Raw genomic sequence first — 23,760 nt, 5'->3', positions numbered from 1 at the left:
CAGACATGCATTCGTCGAAGAGAAACTCTTTTCGGGGTTCAAATCCTGCTTCCTGCATCTAGAATCAAAAGGGCTAATAGTGGTTGTCAATCCTACTCTATAGCCATAATGAAGATGTATAAAGAAGTCTGAATAATAATGCTTTGGGGATTTGAACATGATGACCATTTAAAGGGGTGGTCGTCTCCCGCTAAATTGTGACTCGACAAAAAGGCTTATGTTTACAGAACGGGCATGACCCGTAGAATTTGCATTAGGGAAAACGGAGGGATTTTGGGATCCTCCACATCAAGGATACGACGATTCGACTGCATGTCGAAACGTGTCTTGTGCTGTGAGAGTCAAAGAGAGTTTGCTTGCATCGGAGACTGCCAAACTACTACTTGTTGTCGCTTCACACTGAGTGTAGCTGTCATTCCATAGTCGAGCTGCCGAAGGCCCCTAACTTTTGCCTAGGTCGCAAGGTGCGTGACGACCTAGCGGGGTATTCTTTTAGACTCTTCTCTCATTTAGAGCTCACCTTTTGCTATGACCGTCCAACTTGGATCTGGTCATACCTCTCGGTTCCTCTAACTTTTGCCTAGAGCACCCTTTTGGGTTTTCACTCTAGCGAGGATTTCGTTTTGTACTCTCCTTTTGCCACAGTCCCCCTTTGGCGGGATTTTAAACCGTGCCCCTCATTCCCTAATTTTTGCCCAGGCCGCCTCAAAGAGGTTTTCAACCTAGCGGTAGATTTATTATTTTTCTCTCAGGACAAGTTCAGAGAAAGGGGAAGAGCAGAAATGGGGAGTGTATTAATAAGCAGAAATGAAAGTGCTGGGAGATTGTACATGCGAAGAAAGTTAAAAATGTAATGTGCATTTGAGGAAAACGTCCACGTGGAATGAGAGAAACACCATCACGGATAGTATTTCTTGAGTGTATCAGCGTTGATCGGAAGAGCGTTCTCGTTCCCGTCCATATCATTGAGAATGATTGCTCCCCCGTTAAAGACTTCTTTAACAATGAAGGGACCGTCGTATTTGTAAGCAAACTTGCCCTTGGAATCCGGGGCGATATGCAAAACCTTCCGCAGGACAAGGTCGCCGGGGCTGAACTCGCGGGGACGAACTTTCTTGTTAAAAGCTCGGGCCATTCTTTGCTGATAGCACTGACCGTGGCAAAGCGCTGTTAGCCGCCTCTCATCAATGAGATTGAGCTGTTCGTAGCGTTGCTTCGCCCACTCTGCTTCCTTGAGCTTGGACTTGGCCAGGATCCTCATAGAGGGAATCTCTACTTCGATTGGAAGAACTGCTTCCATGCCGTAGACCAAAGAATATGGGGTTGATCCAGTGGACGAGCGGATAGAAGTCCGATACGCCAAGAGTGCGAACGGGAGCATCTCGTGCCAGTCTCTGTAATTAACTGTCATCTTTTCAATGATTTTCTTTATGTTCTTGTTTGCTGCCTCTACCGCGCCGTTCATTTGTGGACGATACGGAGAGGAGTTGCGGTGTAGAATCTTGAACTGTGCACAGAGCTCGTCGATGAGCTTATTATTCAAATTCTTGGCGTTGTCTGTGACAAGTGTCGCAGGGACCCCGTAACGTGCGATAATGTCGCGTTTGAGGAAGCGTGCCACGGTTTTTGCAGTGACCGATGCAAGGGTGATAGCTTCGATCCATTTGGTGAAGTAATCGATAGCTACCAGTATGTACAAGTGCCCATTGGATGCTTTGGGGTTAATAGGACCAATCACGTCCATGCCCCACATTGAAAAGGGCCACGGAGCAGCCGTTGGATGCAGCTCATTGGGTGGTGCTCTGATCTGATTTGCGTAAACTTGACACAAGTGACAATGCCTGACATGTTTGACGCAGTCAGTCTCCATGGTGGACCAGAAATACCCAAGTCGCATGAGCTTCTTTGCTAGCATGAGCCCGTTCATGTGAGGTCCGCAATTTCCCTCATGCACTTCTTCCATGAGACGTTGTGCCTCATTCTCATCAACACACCGAAGCAGTGTGGCATCGAATGAACGGCGGTAAAGGGTTTCACCACTCAGGAAGAAATTTGCTGCAATGCGCCGAAGAGTCCTCCGGTCATGTCGATCGGTGAATGCTGGGAATTGACCCGTTTGTAGCAAGTGCTTAATGTCTGCGTACCACGGTTTGCCGTCGACAGCGTCGATTACATCGCAATGGGCAGGACCCTGAGCAATCTCAAACTCGAGGGGCTCGATGAGATTCTCTTTTGTGATGCTAACCATGGAAGCGAGTGTTGCGAGGGCATCGGCGAACTGGTTCTTCATGCGCGGTGTGTATGTAAATGAGATGTCCTTGAAGTTTTCTGTCAAGTCTTCATGGTACTCATGATATGGCACCAGTTTTGGATCTTTCGTCTTCCACTGTTTGAGTGTCTGAAAGATTGTGAGCATGGAATCTCCAAACACTTCAAGCTCTTTGACTTTGAGGTCGATTGCCGCCCGCAAGCCGAGGATACATGCCTCATATTCAGCTATATTGTTGGTGCAGGGGAAGTCAATCTTCGCTGCAACAGGAAAATGACGCCCTTCCGGGGATATCAGCACTGCGCCAATCCCTGATCCGATGGAATTGACTGCACCATCGAAGTACATCTTCCATCTAGTAATTTCCTCCTCACCACTCATTTGGAGGATTTTTTCGTCTGGGAAGTCAGAGTCGATCGGTGTGTCATCGACAATCGGGAACTCTGCTAGATGATCTGCTATCGCTTGGCCCTTGACTGATGTGCGCGACACATATTCGATGTCGTACTCCGTCAATTGGCAATGCCATTTTGCTATATTCCTCATGGAGGACGGAGTGCTAAGTAGATATTTCAAAGGATCTGTCTTCGACAGCAGGCGAACAGTATGGTAGAGAGTGTATTGCCGAAGCCTTTGCATGACCCACACAAGTGCGCAACACATTTTCTCTATCTCAGGGTAGTTGGACTCCCCTTCAGTGAACTTTTTGCTTAAATAATAAATTGCTCGCTCTGCGTGAGAGGACTCGTCCTTTTGCATCCGATGGATTGTTGGGGCACCGTCAAGTACAAAATGAGAGGACGATCAGGTGAAGGTGGAACTAACACCGGCGGCTGAATTAGATATGCCTTGATGGTATCAAAAGCTTTCTGACTATCATCATCCCATTCGACCGCTGCGTTTTTGCGAAGCAGATGGAAGAGTGGTTGGCACTTGTGTACGGACCCGAATGTAGACTCTCGTCGGGGCTCGCATTGCGCGCTTTTGGATCGCGCGGCTTGGTCAGAACGTCCACCTTCCCGCGGGGGCGCGCGTCGGACACACGTGAGAGAAGGAGTCGCCACTTATCATTTTACGACCCGAAGGTCGAGGGCGGATAAGTTACCCGGGTCTAAGGGTATGGAACACCTAGTTTGTTGTTAAGGCAATGGTCGTACGGAACCGAAAATTCCGAATTCGGGGGTTCTATTACGTGCGGGCCTATATCCCGCACGCCCTTTCGGTACTCTAGCTTGCTAGGCTTGCCATTTTGTTTATTTACCGCGTGATTTAGAGTTGTGCTCGACTCGCCCGTTTTGACTCCGTAAATTCGATGAATCGATTGAGTTGGGCCAAGAACCCGAAGGATGAGTAGGCTTGCGAATCAAGGAATCGGTTCGCTATCTTGGCGTTACAGTTCTTCGGACCGTGACGATCGATTCCCTGCGCGAACCAAGACCATGATTATTCGAGCTCACTCATCCCTTGGTAACGATAGACCGACTTAACCGATCCGACACTCGGACCTCTTGCTCACCGACCGGGATCCTTACAAGTATATGAATAAACATACAAATAAAATCCTCACAATGTACACTCGAATAATTGCAGAATACAACTGAATGAAATAAATGGATCCCGATCGGTTTACGTTGGGCCAATATTCCACTCCGGCTCACCGTGTGTTTCGACCAACCGCTAAACAAATTAAGGCAATGCGGGCTCAAGGAGCCGGGGGTCGGGTCCGATTGAACCGATGGTTTGCAGGAGAACCGATTAGTTTCCACTGTAACCGTCGGACCAATCGAGCTCCCGGGTGATATCTAAACCCGTTTCGCGCATCCAATCCAAATTGCCTTCCACATAGGCCATATTTGGAGTATGACGGTGAATCGAGGCTAGATCCCATTCCGCACTCGGGTTGCACGCGCTCAGTGAATTAGGAGATGTTGGACCTCGTGTTCGATGGTTTGGGGCGTTGGACCCCGTGCAACACGTGACCTATGGTCCGGGCTCGAACCGCAGTAAATCATCAAAAGCAAGAATAAAACAGAAGAAAACTGATATAAATGACACAATACAGAAAGCAACTGACAATTACTAATAAGTGTCCGTGAATACAAACGAATTGTGTATTAGGCCGAATATACGTGATTTAATTAGTTATTATCCGTGGTTGATTGGCAAACAATGCATCTAACCTAGGCAAACATAGAGGACGAGCTAGGATAAGGTTCTAAGCTAATTACATGTGTGTTTGTTTTATGACTCTTATTCAGTTAAGTGTCACTGCGGTTTCACCGAATTAACCAAACTCGTGTTTTGACTCTAGATGGGAATCTAATATTCCACCTATCCATTATTTAATGTTTGATTAAGTCGGGTGCACAATTAGTCCGGTTCTTGGTGTTTTGTAACTGAAATAAAATGTTCCCCACCGAATCTACGATAGGAAGATAAAAACACCGAAAATGGACGGAATGGGCCGTGCAAATGAGACTCGCACCCAGATGGGTTGCTCCTCCCCGTCCATAGATCGAGGTGTTTCCAACTTCCTAGCGCCTAGGGCATCGGTGAATCATGGAATGACGGCCATGCCCTTGGATGATAAAATTGTGATGTTCGTATATAAATTGGAGATTTGCGTCACACGGAGGAGCCTAAGAAGGACTCTCATGCCCCGACTCGGGCCGCCTCAAATTGGGCCCGGACCCAAGTCACGGCGCGTGAGTACTCACTAGACATTGATTCCATTCGTGTCACGTGTCTCGGTATTTTGAAATTGTGAATTTTGATGAAAAAGGGCGTTCACGTCGTTCCGTAAATCATCGATGCGTTTACGAATTAATAATCAATTTGTCCAATTATTTAGTCCGAGTGATTTAATTAATCAAATGATGCGTCCCATTTCTCGTTTGTGGAATGGTTTAGTGATTGAGGAGTTAAACCTTGATTATTATGGGCTAATGAGATGATTGTTCGGGGTTAATGCGCCTAACATGTAAATTAATCGTGAAGCTAATGATTTAAACAAAAAATATAATTGCAATCAATTCCAAGAATCAGTTTTAATCATTTCTTGCATGCGTAAGACGCCAAACATAATAAAAATACACACATTTACAAAGTCGATGCCACCATGGTCTTGGAATCACAAATAAACATGCAATACAAACACAAACATGATATATAATGGAATCAATAAAATGGCATCGGCATGAAAAATGAGGTAAATCGTAAACGTAATAAACATGAAAACAGAGTTGGATCAGGGTCAAGGGGTCTATTTTGGATCTAGATTCAGTTTGGAGAGGGCTAAATTAGACCCAAAAAAAAAAACAGTGTGATCTGATTTGTCGAATATACGAAAAGTTCGGTAAATAATTTTTATTTGGAGTTTCAGCGCCCATAAAAATATGAAATTTTGTGTGGAACCTTAAAATAACATCAGGAATGTGTGGTAAAAATTTCAGTTCATTTTGAAGTCGGATGGTTCGCGAGATCTATCAAAATCAGACCGGAAACACCGAAATAACGGGTAAACATTTTTTATCCGGAGATCCAGTCACAGAAAAATCTGAAATTTTGTATGGGGACTTAAAATAACATCAAGTGTCTGTGGTAAAAATTTCAGCTCATTTCGAACTCGGATGGTTCACGAGACATATCAAAATCTGGCCGAGAATACCGAAATAACGGGTAAGCATTTTTTTATCCAGAGATCCAGTGCACAGAAAAATCTGAAATTTTGTATGGGGACTTAAAATAACATCAAGTGTCTGTGATAAAACTTTCAGCTCATTTAGAACTCGGATGGTTCACGAGACATATCGAAATCTGGCCGAGAATACCGAAATAACGGGTAAACATTTTTTATCCAGAGATCCAACGCCCAGAAAAATCTGAAATTTTATGTGGGGACTTAAAATAACATCAAGAGTCTGTGGTAAACATTTCAGCTCATTTCGAAGTCGGATGGTTCACGAAGTTGCTCAAGGACCAAACCCGGGATCTAAGGAAAATCATATGAAATGAGCCCCTAACACCCCATATCAAACAAATATCGAAGAACCTAGCTTCTCTAAGTCATAGAGGAGTCTTACCTAGCCTCGGAACACGAGGAAGGAGTCGGAGAAGTGGCCGTGGGAGTCGCTAGACTCGATTTGAAGTTGCGGTAGTGAGCAACTCGAGAGAAGGCAGCCGCGGCTAGTCTCGGGAGAACGGCTTGGCACGCGAGCTCCGGGCACGGCACGGTGCGGGGTCGGGCTCGTTGGACTCCTAAGAGACGGATCTATATGCCGTGGGCAGCCCCGAGCGTGCCAAAGCCTAAATGAACCCGAAAGTGTGAGAGAAAGTTCGGTAAAAATGAAGGGAACCCGGTATGGGGGAAACAAGTGAATGGTGGTTGTGCATAGTTGATCGGCCCTCGGATCGTGACCACCTCTTCACGAGAGAGGGTGAGGGTTGTGAGGAACCCTTTGAACGTGATGGCACGACTTTCCGAAGTCGTGGGAAGAAACGGCACGTCGGGAAGCTCGGTATCACGCGGTGACGTTATCGGGACCCGACTCTCTTCACGGCTGGAACATGATGATGGAGGCCTCAAATGGAGAATCTAAGCCCGGAAATGGACTTAGGGGGTGGAAAATATGTAGGCTAGGGAGTTTGTGATTTTTGGTTAAAGTCGGGTCGGGTGGTTACCGGAATACCGGGTGGTTTTCCGGCGGTTTTGGCCGGTTTCGGCCTTGGCAAGGGGTGGCACGAGCTATGGGAGTGGGCTGAAAGTTGAGAGGACTTTAGAGAGAAGTTGGTTTGAGAGAGAGTGAGAATGAAGAAGTGATTAAGTCTAATGGTGAAAGGGCTTATAAAGGGAAGACTAATGGCTTGATTAAGAGGAACTAATCGCGGTTAGGGGACCCTAAGTGGGCTGCCGAAAATCCCAAGGGGGATTAGGGTGGGGTAGATGTCTTGTAGAGTGTGGGGAAAGGAAAGGAAGGAGTGATGGGTGTGATAGGATGTGATAGGAAGTGATGGATGGGAGGGAAATTCAAATGTGTGGTGGGGGTGTGTTGGAGCCGACGGTGGGAGGGGCTTGAGCCGCGGCTTGGGCTGTCCAATCCGAGCCGAGGGTTGAGCCGTGGCTTGGGGTCGAGCCGCGGCTCGATGGCTTGGCTTGGCTAGGCTGTGGGTCCCATCCGATTAGGAGAAAAGCCGGCAAACGCTTGAGACTTGATTGAGCTCACGTCCGACCTCCGATGTCCGATTAATTTGAAGATTTGGAATGCTTGAAAGACGAAGATTTGGATGAATCTAATATCGCCATGCGTCGCGTGAACGGACGTTCGGGCGATTCGGCGCCTCGGGAGTCGGTTTTGCCCTGTTCGGACGTTCGGAGTGGAGTTTAACGTCCCCGATTGATCTTTGTGCCTTCTTGCATTCGTTTCGGCGACCCTTTTGCCCTGCAGGTGATTGTTGGCTCGTCGTCCTCGGTCGGGGACCGTTGGCCCGAGAAGACCTAGGGACTTTGACCGGGATTTTCTCAGTGTGCGCTGAATGCTTTGAGGTGCTCGGGGATTATTGTGAGGTGCTCAGAGATCATTGTGATCTCTATTTTCCGTGGAAGTGCCCCGAAAGTTCGCCGGGAGACGTTCGTGACTACTGAAACGTACTTCGGGAAACCGAACCGACTTCCGGAAGGTCGTCTGAAGCTTGTTCCCCGGTCCTGGTGGTCCCTGGGCGCCTGTAGACCCGTTTTGATGGGCCGTTTGCTTGTCAGTGGAGCGAACCCCGGGAGCTCTGTCAGAAAAGGCGTCCGGGAGGGATCGGGGTGTCCCGGCTTAAGCAATATGCCCCGGAAATGCACCCGGACGTGTCATTGGTTGCTTTGGCACTGAGAGGGATTTTTGAAGCCCCATATTGGGCACCTTTCGGTGCTTCGGTGACTCGGTGATGAATAGTGCCACAGTGCCAGCTCCGTGGTTTTTTTGGGGTTCTTTGTCCGTTTATTCTTCTGACCGCTCTCTTTCGTCTTTCTCAGTGGACTAGCTTTTCTCCCATCGTTTATGACTCCGTGCCCGCATATTGGCCCCTGATTACCGGGCGATGAATAGTGTCCCGAGCTTCAGTCGGGAATCCTCATGTGAGAAGCCGGTGGGCCAAAATGGGGTGCTGACAACTCTAGATTTGGAACCTAGAGTTCCGTCTAACCATTTTCTAGCATTTGGTTAAGTGGAATGAAATGATTAGTCAGGTAATTGTATTTTTGATACAGAATACCCAATTGACACCTTAAACTGCGCTAGGATGTCGGTAAATCACAAAATGACGTTTTTGCCCTTGATTTGAAAATTTTTTTTCAGAAAAAGAGAACACACAATAAGGATTTGAAGTATGAGGGTTTCGAAAAGGGCGTTAACACCATTTTGTAATTCGTCGACGCGAGTTACAGATTAATGTCTAGTTCGTGCAAAGTTGTTTAAATTGAATGAATTAACCGTGTGAACGTCTCGATTAACCCGTTCGTGGAATTAATGCTTAAGGTTATTGTCGAATGCATTAATTGTGAAAACGATTCGTGATTCGACGACCAAAACGAATCCATAATGATCAAGGATAATTTGGTTGAATAACCAACAATACCCTTATAACCGAATGGATCCGAATGAGTCCTCGATACACAAACCCATGCATGTTTGTTTTTTTTAAAAAAGGTTTTAAAAGATGTTTCAACATGGGAATCATAGAAATATCAAAATTACAATTTCATACAATCCGAGAAATGAATTAAACTCGAAATAAGGAAATCATTCTTGATCCAAAAAGGCCAAGAAGCCCTCAGCTTCACCTTGTCAAAGATGGCCGAATACTCTCGTGGCTCGATTCAAATCACAGATGATTTCCTTGTCTTAGTTTAATCATTTTTCGCATGCTCAAACATCAAACATGATGAATAACACGTTTTTTTGACAAAGGCAGGTATTACTATGATTTGATTAACTCATTTAAACATGCAAACATTCACAAACATGTTATTTAAGGAATCTATAAAATAATACCGGCTTCATGCATGCAAGAACAACAAAATAAACTTGGAAACTAACTTGGATAGGGCTAAGGAGACCAATCTTAACTCAAAAAGAGCAACTTAAGTCTCAGCCATCCCCTTTAGAGACTTGGCCGTGAGCTTGCTTGCCATTTCCGAGTCGAGATGGTCTTCCAAACGACAATCCAAACCTTTTTCCGACATGCTAGCAAGTTATAAGGTAATACACATGCATAATATAACATAAAATTGCATAAAGTTAAATCTTACAAGTTAAACATGGATAAAACACCATAATACTCCATAGCCATACAAAAATATAAAAAGCCCTAACTCCTCTAAGTCAAGAGTGATTTACCTAGCCTCGGGATACGAGGAAAGAGTCGGGGAAGTGTTCGAGAGTCGGGTGACTCGATTGAACGCTTGGAAGGATGCTCGGGTGCAAAGGATGCACGTTTGGGGAGCTAGGTGCATGGGGAGTACGGCTGAAGTGCACAGCAGGAGCGCGGGGCGTGCGGGCGTGCGCGGGGCGCGTGGCGTGCGCGGGCGTGCGCGGGCGTGCGCGGGCGTGCGCGGGCGTTCGCGCGGCTGGCGCTGGCGTGTCACTATTCACCCGAGAGTAGCGATTTCACCCGAAATGTACTATTTGACCTGAAACAATAATTTAAAGACTTCAAATGGAGAAACCAACTTCACCAATGAACTCCATGGGTCCAAAATGAGTGGGATATATAGGTTTGGGAAATTTTGAAGTTAAGTCGGGATGATGAACACCGGCTTCCGACTTAAGAACTTCGTGTTTTTCTCGATGTTTTCTTTTCTATTTTTTTGAGATGAAGCTTGCTGGTTCTTGGCTGCTCTTAGCTATGGAGTTTGAGAGGATTTTAGAGGGAGAAAGCTAGTGAGAAGTGTGTAAGAGGAGAAGTGATTATCTTAATCACTTTTGGACCATTTATAGGCAAAACTAATGACACAATTAGTGAAACAAAGCATCATTAGTGGGCATGCTTAGGATGGACGGTTTGCTTAAGGAAATATCTAGCCCTATCCTCTTCCATTTGCATTAATGAAGAAGAGATCAAAGCATTAAATGGCATTGAAGAAGAGTTGGAGTGTTGTCTTCAAACTCTTTGGATATTTTGGCTAAGAATGCAAGTTGGCTTCTTGCATTGAAGAAGAAGAGGAAGCTTCTAGAGCAAAGGGGTGACTCATCTTGGGTAGTCCGTGGGTCCCACGACCGAAGAGGAAAACCGATCGAGATCCATTTACTTATTCAGTTATACTTTGTAATTATTCGAGAGAACATTGTGAGGATTTTATTTGTACATTCACTCATTCATTTGTAAGGATCCCCGATCGGCAAGCGAGAGGTCCGAGTGTCGAACCGGTCAAGTTAGTCCATTGTTACCAAGAGATGAGTAAGCTCGAACACTCGTGGTCTGGGTTTGCGCAGGGAATCGACCATCACGGTTCGATGAACTGTAACGCTAAGATAGTGAACCGATTCCTCGACGCACAAGCCTACTCATCTTTCGGATTATTGGCCCAACTTGATCAATTCATCGATTTTATGGTGTCAAAACGGGCGAGTCAAGCGCAACCCTAAATCACGCGGTAAATAAATAAAACGGCAAGCCTAGCAAACTAGAGTACCGAAAGGGCGTGCGGGATATAGGCCCGTACGTAATAGAACCCCCGAATTCGGAATTTCCGGTTCCATACGACCATTACCTTAGTATTTAGGTGTACCTCGTACCCTTAGACCCGGGTGTCTCAACGGCCCTCGACCTACGAGTCGTAAACAGTGAGTGGCGACTCCTTCTCACGTGGTTGAGCCGACATTGTCCCCTAACTTTTGCCTAGGCCGCAAGATGCGTGATAGCCTAGCGGGGTATTTTATTTGATCTTTCTCACATGAATGCTCACCTTTTGCTGCGATTCCCCGTGTTTGGGCGAGATCGCACCCCTCGGGTCCTCTAACTTTTGCCTAGGCCGCCTCGAAGAGGTTTACGACCTAGCGAGGAAATGATTTTATGCTCTCCTTTTGCTGTGACTCCCCTTTGCGGGCTTTTAAGTCGTGCCACTCGTTCCCTAGCTTTTGCCTAGGCCGCCTCAAAGAGGTTTTAGACCTAGCGGGAAATTTATTTTTCTCTCTCAAGAAAGCTTAGTATTGGACAAAACGGCGGGAATTGACGCTCGTTCACGAGAACAGAAAAGTCTTATAATGAAACAGGCACGGAGCCCGGCGAATAAAAAACGAAAACATATACAAGTGCTCATGGATAATACTTCTTGATGGCGCCAGCGTTGACGGGAAGGACATTTTCGGTGCCGTCCATATCGCTCAAAATGACCGCTCCTCCGGAGAAAATCTCTTTGACAACGAAGGGGCCGTCGTATTTTACGAGAACTTTCCTCGAGAGTCGGGTGCGACATGTAGAACCTTCCTCAGGACGAGGTCACCGGGACCGAACTCTCGGGGACGGACCTTGGCATTGAATGCTCGTGCCATCCTCTGTTGGTAGCACTGTCCGTGGCACAGTGCTTTCAGCCTTTTCTCATCGATGAGGTTTAGTTGCTCGTATCGCTGCTTCGCCTACTCCGCTTCTGCAAGTTCGGCCTCGGCAAGAATCCTCATGGAAGGGATCTCCACTTCGATTGGGAGGACTGCCTCCATGCCATAGACTAGGGAGTACGGGGTTGCCCCGGTTGAAGTCCGTATGGATGTCCGGTACGCCAAGAGTGAATGGTCGAGCATCTCGTGCCAATCCTTGTAGTTCACCGTCATTTTTTCAATGATCTTCTTGATGTTCTTATTCGCCGCTTCCACCGCACCGTTCATTTGGGGACGGTATGGGGTGGAGTTGCGGTGTCGGATTTTGAATTGTGCACAGAGCTCGTCAATGACCTTGTTGTTCAGGTTCTTGGCGTTGTCCGTGATGATTGTCGCAGGGACCCCGTACCGGGCGATGACGTCACGTCTGAGAAAACGAGCTACGGCTTTTGCGGTGACCAACGCGAGAGTGATAGCCTCGATCCACTTGGTAAAGTAATCAATTGCCACCAAGATGAACATGTGCCCGTTAGACGCTTTGGGGTTGATCGGGCCAATCACGTCCATCCCCCACATTGAGAAGGGCCACGGGGCCGTCATAGGGCGTAGCTCGTTGGGCGGCGCCTTAATCTGATCGGCGTACACTTGGCATCAGTGGCAGTGCCTGACATGCTTTACGCAGTCAGTCTTCATGGTGGACCAATAATAGCCTAAGCGCATGATCTTCTTAGCGAGCATAAGGCCATTCATGTGGGGCCCACAATTTCCTCCGTGCACCTCCTCCATAAGGCGTCGCGATTCGTGTTCATCGATGCACCAGAGGAGCGTGGAATCAAAAGAACGGCGATATAGTATCTCGCCGCTCAGAAAGTAGTGCATCGCAAGGCGCCTGAGCGTCCTTCGATCACGGCGAACTGGGGATATTGGCCCCGTTTGCAAGAAGTTCTTGATGTCCTCGTACCACGGCTTCGCTTCGGACGCTTCAATCGCGTTGCAGTGGGCCGGGCCTTTGGCCAGTTCGATTTCAAGAGGTTTGACGATGTTCCCCTCTGAAATACTCGCCATGGATGCAAGTGTCGCAAGTGCGTCTGCGAACTGATTCTTCGCGCGTGGAGTGTTGGTGAACGAGATCTTCTCGAAATTCTTCGCCAACTCCTCAAGGTATTCGTGGTACGGGACTAGCTTCGTGTCTTTCGTCTTCCATTGCCCCAACGTTTGGAAGATTGTGAGCATGGAATCACCGAACACCTCTAACTCCTTCACCTTGAAATCAATCGCCGCTTGCAGACCGAGAATGCACGCCTCGTACTCGGCCACATTGTTGGTACAAGAGAAATCCACTTTTGCTGCGACCGGATAATGACGCCCGTCCGGGAATATGAAGACTGCCCCAACTTCGGATCCCACAGAATTGACAGCCCCGTCAAAGTATATCTTCCACGTTGGCTCCTCTTTCTCTTCATCTACCTGGAGGATTCCTTCATCCGGGAAGTCCGTGTTAATCGGCGTGTCGTCGTCAATCGGGAATTCTGCTAGATGGTCGGCAATCGCTTGCCCCTTGACAGACGTGCGGGGCACGTACTCTATGTCGTACTCCGTCAACTGACAGCGCCATTTTGCGATGTTCCTCATGGAGGAGGGGCTATCGAGCAAATACCGCAAGGGGTCCGCTTTTGACAATAAGCGGATCGTGTGATAGAGTATGCACTGTTGGAGTCTTTGCATGACCCATACCAACGCGCAACACATCTTCTCGATCTCCGGATAATTGGATTCCCCTTCGGTGAACTTCTTGCTCAAGTAGTATATCGCCCTTTCTGTGCGCGTCGACTCGTCTTCTTGCCCCAGCATACACCCTAAGGATTGCCGACGTACCGTGAGGTACAAAATGAGGGGCCGGTTCAGCACGGGTGGTGTCAGCACCCCATTTTGGCCCACCGGCTTCCCACACGAGGATTCCCGACTGAAGCCCGGGACACTATTCATCGCCCGGTTGTGCGCACCCGAATTTAATCTCGTCGGGGCACGCATGCGCGCGCCTAAGCAAACACGGCTTGGGAGTGTCCACCTTCCCGGGGAAGCGCGACGGACGCACGTGAGAAGGAGTCGCCACTTGCCATTTTACGACCCGAGGGTCGAGGGCCGGCAAGTTACCCTGGTCTAGGGGTACGGGGTACACTTAAATGCTAAGGTAATGGTCGTACGGAACCGAAAATTCCGAATTCGGGGGTTCTATTACGTGCGGGCCTATATCCCGCACGCTCTCTCGGTACTCTAGCTTGCTAGGCTTGCCATTTTGTTTATTTACTGCGTGACTTAGAGTTGCGCTCGACTCGCCCGTTTTGACACCGTAAATTCGATGAATTGATCAAGTTGGACCAAGAGTCTGAAAGATGAGTAGGCTTGTGCATCGAGGAGTCGGTTCACTATCTTAGCGTTACAGTTCATCGAACCGTGATGGTTGATTCCCTGCGTGAACCGAAACCACGAGTATCCAAGCTTACTCACCCTTTGGTGGCGATAGACCAACTTAACCGATCCAGCACTCGGACTTCTCTCTCACCGATCGGGGATCTTTACAAGGAGATGAATGAACATACAAATAGAATCCTCACAATGTTCTCTCGAACAATTACAAAGTATAACCGAATAAGTAAATGGATCCCGATCAGTTTGCATTGGGCCACTATTCCGCTCCTGCTCACCGTGTATTTTGAATAACCGATAAATAAATTAAGGCAACGCGGGCTCAAAGAGCCGGGGGTCGGGTCCGATCGAACCGTCGGTTTGCAGAAAAACGACTTGTTTCCACTGTAACCGTTGGATCGATCGAGCTCCCGGGTGATATCTAAACACGTTTCACGCGCTCAATCCAAATCTGCCTTCCACATAGGCCGTATTCGGAGTGTGACGGTGAATCGAGGCTAGATCCCATTCCGCACTCGGGTTGCACGCGCTCGGTGAGTTAAGAGGCGTTGAACCTCGTGTTCGGTGATTTGGGGCGTTGGACCCCATGCAACACGTGACCTATGGGTTCGGGCCCGAACCGCAATAAATCATCAAAAACAAGAATAAAACGGAAGAAAACTGATGTAACTGACACAATACAGAAAGCAACTGACAATTGTCGGTGAATATAGACAAGTGGTGTATTAAGTCGAATGTACGTGATTTAATCAGTTATTACCCGTGGTTGATTGGCAAACAATGCATCTAACCTAGGCAAACATAGAGGGCGGGCTAGGATAAGGTTCTAAACCGATTACATGTGTGTGTTTGTTTTATGACTCTTATTCAGTTAAGTGTCACTGCGGTTTCACTGAATTAGCCAAACTCGTGTTTCGACTCTAGATTGGAATCTAATATTCCACCTATCCATTATCTAATGTTTGTTTAAGTCAAGTACATGATTAATCCGGTTCTTCGTCTTTTTCAACTGAAATAAAAAGGTTCACCACCGAATCTACGATAGGAAGATAGAAACACCGAAAGTGAACGGAATGGGCCGTACGAATGAAACTCGCACCCGAACGAGCCGCCCCTTTCCGTCCATAGATCGAGGTGTTTCCGACTCCCTAAAGCCTAGGATATCGATGAATCACGGAATGACGACTATGCCCTTGAGTGGTAAAACATGTGATGTTCATATATAAATTAAAGATTGTGTGACACGAAGAGGTCTAAAGAGGACTCGCGCATCTCGACTCGAGCCGCCTCAAATTGGGCCCGGACTCGAGTCATAGTACGCGAGTACTTGCTAGACACGATTCTATTCGTGTTACACGTCTCGATGTTTTGAAATTATGAGCTTTAAAGGAAAAGGGCATTTCCGTCGTTCCATGAACCATCGATACGTTTACGAATTAATATTCAATTTGTCCAATTATTTAGTCCGAGTGATTTAATTAATCAAATGATGCGTCCCATTTCTCGTTTGTGGAATGGTTTAGTGATTGAGGAGTTAAACCTTGATTATTATGGGCTAATGAGATGATTGTTCGGGGTTAATGCGCCTAACATGTAAATTAATCGTGAAGCTAATGATTTAAACAAAAAATATAATTGCAATCAATTCCAAGAATCGGTTTTAATCGTTTCTTGCATGCGTAAGACGCCAAACATAATAAAAACACACACATTTACAAAGTCGATGCCACCATGGTCTTGGAATCACAAATAAACATGCAATACAAACACAAGCATGATATATAATGGAATCAATAAAATGGCATCGGCACGAAAAACGAGGTAAATCGTAAACGTAATAAACATGAAAACAGAGTTGGATCAGGGTCAAGGGGTCTATTTTGGATCTAGATTCAGTTTGGAGAGGGCTAAATTAGACAAAAAAAAACAGTGTGATCTGATTTGTCGAATATACGAAAAGTTCGGTAAATAATTTTTATTTGGAGTTTCAGCGCCCATAAAAATATGAAATTTTGTGTGGAACTTAAAATAACATCAGGAATGTGTGGTAAAAATTTCAGTTCATTTTGAAGTCGGATGGTTCGCGAGATCTATCAAAATCAGACCGGAAACACCGAAATAACGGGTAAACATTTTTTATCCAGAGATCCAGTGCACAGAAAAATCTGAAATTTTGTATGGGGACTTTAAATAACATCAAGTGTCTGTGGTAAAAATTTCAACTCATTTCGAACTCGGATGGTTCACGAGACATATCAAAATCTGGCCGAGAATACCGAAATAACAGGTAAGTTTTTTTTATCCAGAGATCCAGTGCACAGAAAAATCTGAAATTTTGTATGGGGACTCAAAATAACATCAAGTGTCTGTGATAAAAATTTCAGCTCATTTAGAACTCGGATGGTTCGCGAGACATATCGAAATCTGGCCGAGAATACCGAAATAACGGGTAAACATTTTTTATCCAGAGATCCAGCGCCCAGAAAAATCTGAAATTTTGTATGGGGACTCAAAATAACATCAAGTGTCTGTGATAACAATTTCAGCTCATTTAGAACTCGGATGGTTCGCGAGACATATCGAAATCTGGCCGAGAATACCGAAATAACGGGTAAACATTTTTTATCCAGAGATCCAGCGCCCAGAAAAATCTGAAATTTTGTATGGGGACTCAAAATAACATCAAGTGTCTGTGATAACAATTTCAGCTCATTTAGAACTCGGATGGTTCGCGAGACATATCGAAATCTGGCCGAGAATACCGAAATAACGGGTAAACATTTTTTATCCAGAGATCCAGCGCCCAGAAAAATCTGAAATTTTATGTGGGGACTTAAAATAACATCAAGAGTCTGAGGTAAAAATTTCAGCTCATTTCGAAGTCGGATGGTTCACGAAGTTGCTCAAGGGCCAAACCCGGGATCTAAGGAAAATCATGCGAAATGAGCCCCTAACACCCCATATCAAACAAATATCGAAGAACCTAGCTTCTCTAAGTCATAGAGGAGTCTTACCTAGCCTCGGAACACGAGGAAGGAGTCGGAGAAGTGGCCGTGGGAGTCGCAAGACTCAGCTTGAAGTCGCGGAAGTGAGCAATCCGAGAGAAAACAGCCGCGGCTAGTCTCGGGAGAACGGCTTGGCACGCGAGCTCCGGGCACGGCACGGTGCAAGGTCGGGCTCGTTGGACTCCTAAGAGGTAGATCTAGACGAGCACGGGCAGAGCCGAGCGTGCCGAGCCCTGGACAAGCTCGAAAAACGTGAGAGAAGTACGGGTATGAACACAGAAAACCCTGTAAGTGAAAAACAATGAAACGGAGGTTGTGCACGGTGGATCGGCCCTCGGATCGTGACCACCTCTTCACGAGAGAGGGTGAGGGTCGTGAGGAACCCTTTGAACGTGATGGCACGACTCGCGGGAGAAAATGGCACGTCGAGGAGCTCGGTTGCACGCGGCTTGGAGACTCGGGACCCGACTACAACTTTGGCTGGAAAGTGATGTTAGGGACCTCAAATGGAAAATCTAAGCCCGGAAACGGGCTTAGGGGATGGAAAATAGGTAGGCTAGGGAGTTTGGTGATTTTTGTGTTTAAGTCGGGTCGGGTGGTTACTGGAATACCGGGTGGTTTTCCGACGGTTTTGGCCGGTTTCGGCCTTGGCAAGGAGTGGTACGAGCTGTGGGAGTGGGCTGAAAGTTGAGAGGATTTTAGAGGGAGATTGGCTTGAGAGAGAAGGAGAATGAAGAAGTGTTTAAGTTAATGACCAAATGGACTTATAAATGCAAGCTTAATGACAAGATTGAGTGAAGTTAAATGCAATTAAATGGTGCTTAGGGCATCCGAATTTCTTAAGAGGGATTAGGGAGGGGAAGTTGTCTTGAAAAGGTTGATGGGAAGTGATGGATGGAAGAGTGGAGTTGATGGATGGAAGAGTGGAAGTGATAGGAAGTGATTGGAAGTGATAGATGTGAGGGAAATTTGAATTGTGTGGTGGGGGGTGCTTGGAGCCGACGGTGGGAGGGAGGAAGCCGCGGCTTGGGGCTGTCCAATCGGAGCCGAGGGTTGAGCCGTGGCTTGGGGTTGAGCCGCGGCTTGATGGCTTGGCTTGGCTGAGCTGTGGGTCCCGTCTGATTGAGAGAAAAGCCGGAAAATGCTTGAAACCCGACTGAGCTTGCATCCGACCTCCGATGTCCAATTAATTTGAAGATTTGGAATGCTTGAACGACGAGGATTTGAATGAGCCTAATATCGCCATGCGTCGTGTGGACAAGCGTTCGGGCGACTCGGCGCCTCGGGAGTCGGTTTTGCACTGTTTGGACGTTCGGAGTGGAATTTAGCGCCCCTCGACCCCCGATTGTTCTTTGTGCATCCTTGCATTTGTTTTGGCGATCCTTTTGCCCCGTGAGTGATTGTTGGCTCGTCGTCCTCGGTCGGGGACCGTTGGCCCGGGAGGACCTAGGGACCTTGACCGGGATTTTCTCAGTGTTCCCTGAATGTCTTGAGGCGCTCGGGAATCGTCGCGGGGTGCTCGAAGATCGTTGTGATCTCTGTTTTCCGTGGAAATGCCCCGAAGGTTCGCCAGGAGGCGTTCGTGATCACTGAAACGTACTTCGGGAGATCGAGCCGAGTTCCGGAAGGTTGTCTAAAGCTTGTTCCCCGGCCCTGGTGGTCCCTGGGCGCCTGTAGACCCGTTTTGAGGGGCCGTTTGCTTGTCAGTGGAGCGAACCCCGGAAGCTCTGTCAGAAAAGGCGTCCGTGGGGGATCGAGGTGTCCCGACTTAAGCAGGATGTCCCCGAAATGCGCCCGGACGTGTCATTGGTCATTTTGGTACTGGGAGGGATTTTTGGAGCCCCATATTGGGCACCTTTCGATGCTTCGGTGACTCAGTGATGAATAGTGCCACAGTGCCAGCTCCGTTGTTTTCGGGATTCATCGTTCATCTGTTCTTCTGACTGCTTTCTTCCGCCTTTCTCAGTGGACCGTGCTTTCCTTTATTGTTCATGACCTCGTGCCCGCCTATTTGCCTCCGATTGCCGGGCGATGAATAGTGTCCCGAGTTTCAGTCGGGAATCCTTGTGCGGGAAACCGGTGGGCCAAAATGGGGTGCTGACACCGGTAATCAGGGGCCAATATGCGGGCACAGAGTCATAAACGATGGGAGAAAAGTTAGTCCACTGAGAAAGACGGAAGAGAGCGGTCAGAAGAATAAACGGACAAAGAACCCCAAACAAACCACGGAGCTGGCACTGTGACACTATTCATCACCGAGTCACCGAAGCACCGAAAGGTGCCCAATATGGGGCTTCAAAAATCCCTCTCAGTGCCAAAGCAACCAATGACACGTCCGGGTGCATTTCCGGGGCATATTGCTTAAGCCGGGACACCCCGATCCCTCCCGGACGCCTTTTCTAACAGAGCTCCCGGGTTTCGCTCCACTGACAAGCAAACGGCCCCTCAAAACGGGTCTACAGGCGCCCAGGGACCACCAAGGCCGGGGAACAAGCGTTAGACAACCTTCCGGAAGTCGGTTCGGTTTCCCGAAGTACGTTTCAGTAGTCACGAATGTCTCCCGGCGAACTTCCGGGGCACTTCCACGGAAAACAGAGACTACAATGATCTCTGAGCACCTCACAATAATCCCCGAGCACCTCAAGGCATTCAGGGCACATTGAGAAAATCTCGGTCAAAGTCCCTAGGTCTTCCCGGGCTAATGGCCAAGGACGACGAGCCAACAATCACCCGCGGGGCAAAAGAGTTGCCGAAACGAATGCAAGAATGCACAAAGATCAATCGGGGATCAAGGGACGCTAAACTCCACTCCGAACGTTCGAACAGGGCAAAACCGACTCCCGAGGCGCCGAATCGCCCGAACGCCCGTTCACGTGACGCATGGCGATATTAGATTCATCCAAATCTTCGTCTTTCAAGTATTCCAAATCTTCAAATTAATCGGACATCGGAGGTTGGACGCGAGCTCAATCAAGTCTCAAGCGTTTGCTGGCTTTTCTCCTAATCGGATGGGACCCACAGCCAAGCCAAGCCGTCGAGCCGCGGCTCAACCCCAAGCCACGGCTCAACCCTCGGCTCGGATTGGACAGCCCAAGCCGCGGCTCAAGCCCCTCCCACCGTCGGCTCTAACACACCCCCACCACACATTTGAATTTCCCTCCCATCCATCACCTCCCTCCATCCATCCATCACTTCCTATCACATCCTATCACACCCATCACTCCTTCCTTTCCTTTCCCCACACTCTACAAGACATCTAACCCACCCTAATCCCCCTTGGGATTTTCGACAGCCCACTTAGGGTCCCCTAACCGCGATTAGTTCCTCTTAATCAAGCCATTAGTCTTCCCTTTATAAGCCCTTTCACCATTAGACTTAATCACTCCCTCAACTCCACTCTCTCTCAAGCCAATCTCTCTCAAGAACTCTCTCAAACCTCAGCCCATCCCCTCACTTCCGTCCAGCCCGTGCAAAGGCCAAAACCAGCCAAAACCGCCGGAAAACCACCCGGTATTTCCGGTAACCACCCGACCCGACTTGAGCCAAAAATCATCAAACTTCCTAGCCTACATATTTTCCACCCCCTAAGTCCATTTCCGGACTTAGATTTCCAATTTGAAGCCTTTAACATCGAGTTCTGGCCGTGTGAAGAATCGGGCCTCCTAGAGCTTATCCGCGCGCGCCGAGCAACTCCACGCGTGCCATTTCTTCCCACGACTTCGGAGAGTCGTGCCATCACGTTCAAAGGGCTCCTCACAACCCTCACCCTCTCTCGTGAAGAGGTGGTCACGATCCGAGGGCCGATCCACCGTGCACGACCTCCGTTTTATCGTTTTTCACATGCCGGTTTTCCTGTGATTATACCCGCACTTTCTCTTACATTTTCGGGTACAGTCAGGCCTTGGCACGCTCGGGTCTGCCCGTGCACACCTAGATCTGCCTCTTAGGAGTCCAACGAACCCGACCTTGCACCGTGCCGTGACCGGAGCAAGCGTGCCGACCCGTTTTTCCCCAACCTGTCACAGCCGCTGCTTCACGGACGCCTACCGCCCGTGACCTCTTGCCGGGTCACCGACCCTCTTGCCGCTTCCCCGACTCTTTCCCTCGTATACCGAGGCTAGGTAACATCTTGCTACAACTTAGATGGGTTAGGTTCTTCGATGTTTGTATGTGTGAAGTGTGAATGAAGTCCGAAATAATCGAAGTGCATGCAAGATTTCATTTTTTCCTTTAGATCCGAATTTACCATGCACCCTCATGCAACGTACGTGTTCCATTTTGTTATTTGACGTCTATATGATCGTGTAAACATGCATGTATACGTGATGTGGTCCGAATCTTGGGGAATGAAACGGATATAGACTCGAGAGAGCCATTGAACCTCCCGGCCGAACCCCCTAGATGATGGGCCGTGAGCCTCCTTGGCTCCCTCGAGTCCATAACCGCTTCATTCTTTCGGATTAGACCATCTCTACGTCCGGGAAGGTTCTAACCGTGGCTAAGAAATGTCTAACGAAGGGAATAGCTCGGAATCTAGGAGGGAGAGTCCATGGATGGTTTGTCTATGTCAAGGGGCTCACAGCCGTGCCCTTGTGAGGGGTGACCCGTGAGGCTCCTTGGCCTAACCGAACCCCTAGGGCTCTTCTTCCTCCTTGATGCCGTGGTTGTGTCAATCCCGATTTAAGGAAATATGTGTTGTCTTCACGTACGGGTTGCTGGATGTATGCAATGATCAGCTAGGAATGACACGAAAGACCCACCGAGACTCGAACCGGGTCAAGGAGCGTTCAGCCGATCACATTTGAGGGATGGCCGAGCCCTCCTTCCCCTCTTTGGAGCCTCGGTTGGTCTTTCCGTCCTTCCAAAGACGACCCTTGGAATTGTTTGTAATTATATCTCTCTTCAGCCATTGTCCACATGATCGTTATTTATTAGACTTGTTAGATTCGAACGTCGCATGTTGAAACCATCACCGCAACATGAATCAATAATCACCGAAGAACTTCATAAACGGGAAAATGGGACGCATTATTCGATTAATTAAATCATTTGGACCAAATAATGGGATAAATTGATTACTAATTCGTAAATGCATCGACGATTCACGGAACGGCGGGAATGCCCTTTTCATCAAAAATTCACAATTTTAAAATATCGAGTCGCGTAACACGAGTAGAATTGATGTCTAGGGGGCACTCACGCGTCATGACTTGAGTCCGGGCCCAATTTGAGGCGGCCCGAGTCGGGGCATGAGAGTCCTTCTTAGACTCCTTCGTGTGACGCAAATCTCCAATTTATATACGAACATCACAATTTTATCATCCAAGGGCATGACCGTCATTCCATGATTCACCGATGCCCTAGGCGCTAGGAAGTTGGAAACACCTCGATCTATGGACGGGGAGGGGCAACCCGTCTGGGTGCGAGTCTCATTGGCACAGCCCATTCCGTCCATTTTCGGTGTTTTTATCTTCCTATCGTAGATTCGGTGGGGAACATTTTATTTCAGTTACAAAACACCAAGAACCGGACTAATTGTGCACCCGACTTAATCAAACATTAGATAATGGATAGGTGGAATATTAGATTCCAATTTAGAGTCAAAACACGAGTTTGGTTAATTCGGTGAAACCGCAGTGACACTTAACTGAATAAGAGTCGTAAAACAAACACACACATGTAATTGGCTTAGAACCTTATCCTAGCTCGTCCTCTATGTTTGCCTAGGTTAGATGCATTGTTTGCTAATCAATCCCGGCTAATAACTGATTAAATCACGTACATTCGAATTAATACACAATCCGTTTGTACTCACTGATACTTACCAGTTGTTGTCAGTTGCTTTCAGTATTGTGTCAATTATATCAGTTTCCTTCTGTTTTATTCTTACTTTTGATGATTTACTGCGGTTCGAGCCCGGACCCATAGGTCATGTGTTGCACGGGGTCCAACGCCCCAAACCATCAAACACGAGGTCCAACATCTCCTAATTCACTGAGCGCGTGCAACCTGAGTGCGGAATGGGATCTAGCCTCGATTCACCGTCATACTCCAAATATGGCCTATGTGGAAGGCAATTTGGATTGGATGCGTGAAACGGGTTTAAATATCACCCGGGAGCTCGATTGGTCCGACGGTTACAGTGGGAACTAATCGGTTCTCCTGCAAACCATCGGTTCAATCGGACCCGACCCCCGGCTCCTTGAGCCCGCGTTGCCTTAATTTGTTTATCGGTCAGTCGAAACACACGGTGAGCCGGAGTGGAATATTGGCCCAATGTAAACCGATCGGGATCCATTTATTTCATTCAGTTGTATTCTGCAATTATTCGAGTGTACATTGTGAGGATTTTATTTGTATGTTTATTCATATACTTGTAAGGATCCCGGTCGGTGAGCAAGAGGTCCGAGTGTCGAATCGGTTAAGTCGGTCTATCGTTACCAAGGGATGAGTGAGCTCGAATAATCATGGTCTTGGTTCGCGC

At 47.7% G+C, this 23,760-nt stretch overlaps 1 protein-coding gene across 1 annotated transcript; it reads right to left on the bottom strand.

Moving 5' to 3' along the window:
* Positions 1–12,526: 12,526 nt before the first annotated feature.
* LOC116190182 lies at positions 12,527–13,476 on the bottom strand. The gene is made up of 3 exons (XM_031519843.1): positions 13,108–13,476; positions 12,662–13,041; positions 12,527–12,554 (listed from the first exon to the last, which is right to left on the bottom strand). Exons 1-3 carry the CDS (start codon positions 13,474–13,476, stop codon positions 12,527–12,529), a joined length of 777 nt encoding a protein of 258 aa, XP_031375703.1.
* Positions 13,477–23,760: the final 10,284 nt, after the last annotated feature.

The sequence above is a fragment of the Punica granatum genome, unplaced genomic scaffold (assembly GCF_007655135.1).
Source record: "Punica granatum isolate Tunisia-2019 unplaced genomic scaffold, ASM765513v2 Contig00347, whole genome shotgun sequence".
Classification (NCBI taxonomy): domain Eukaryota; kingdom Viridiplantae; phylum Streptophyta; class Magnoliopsida; order Myrtales; family Lythraceae; genus Punica; species Punica granatum.
Note: the sequence above shows the minus strand (reverse complement) of the source record. Positions and strands in the feature narration are given on the sequence as shown.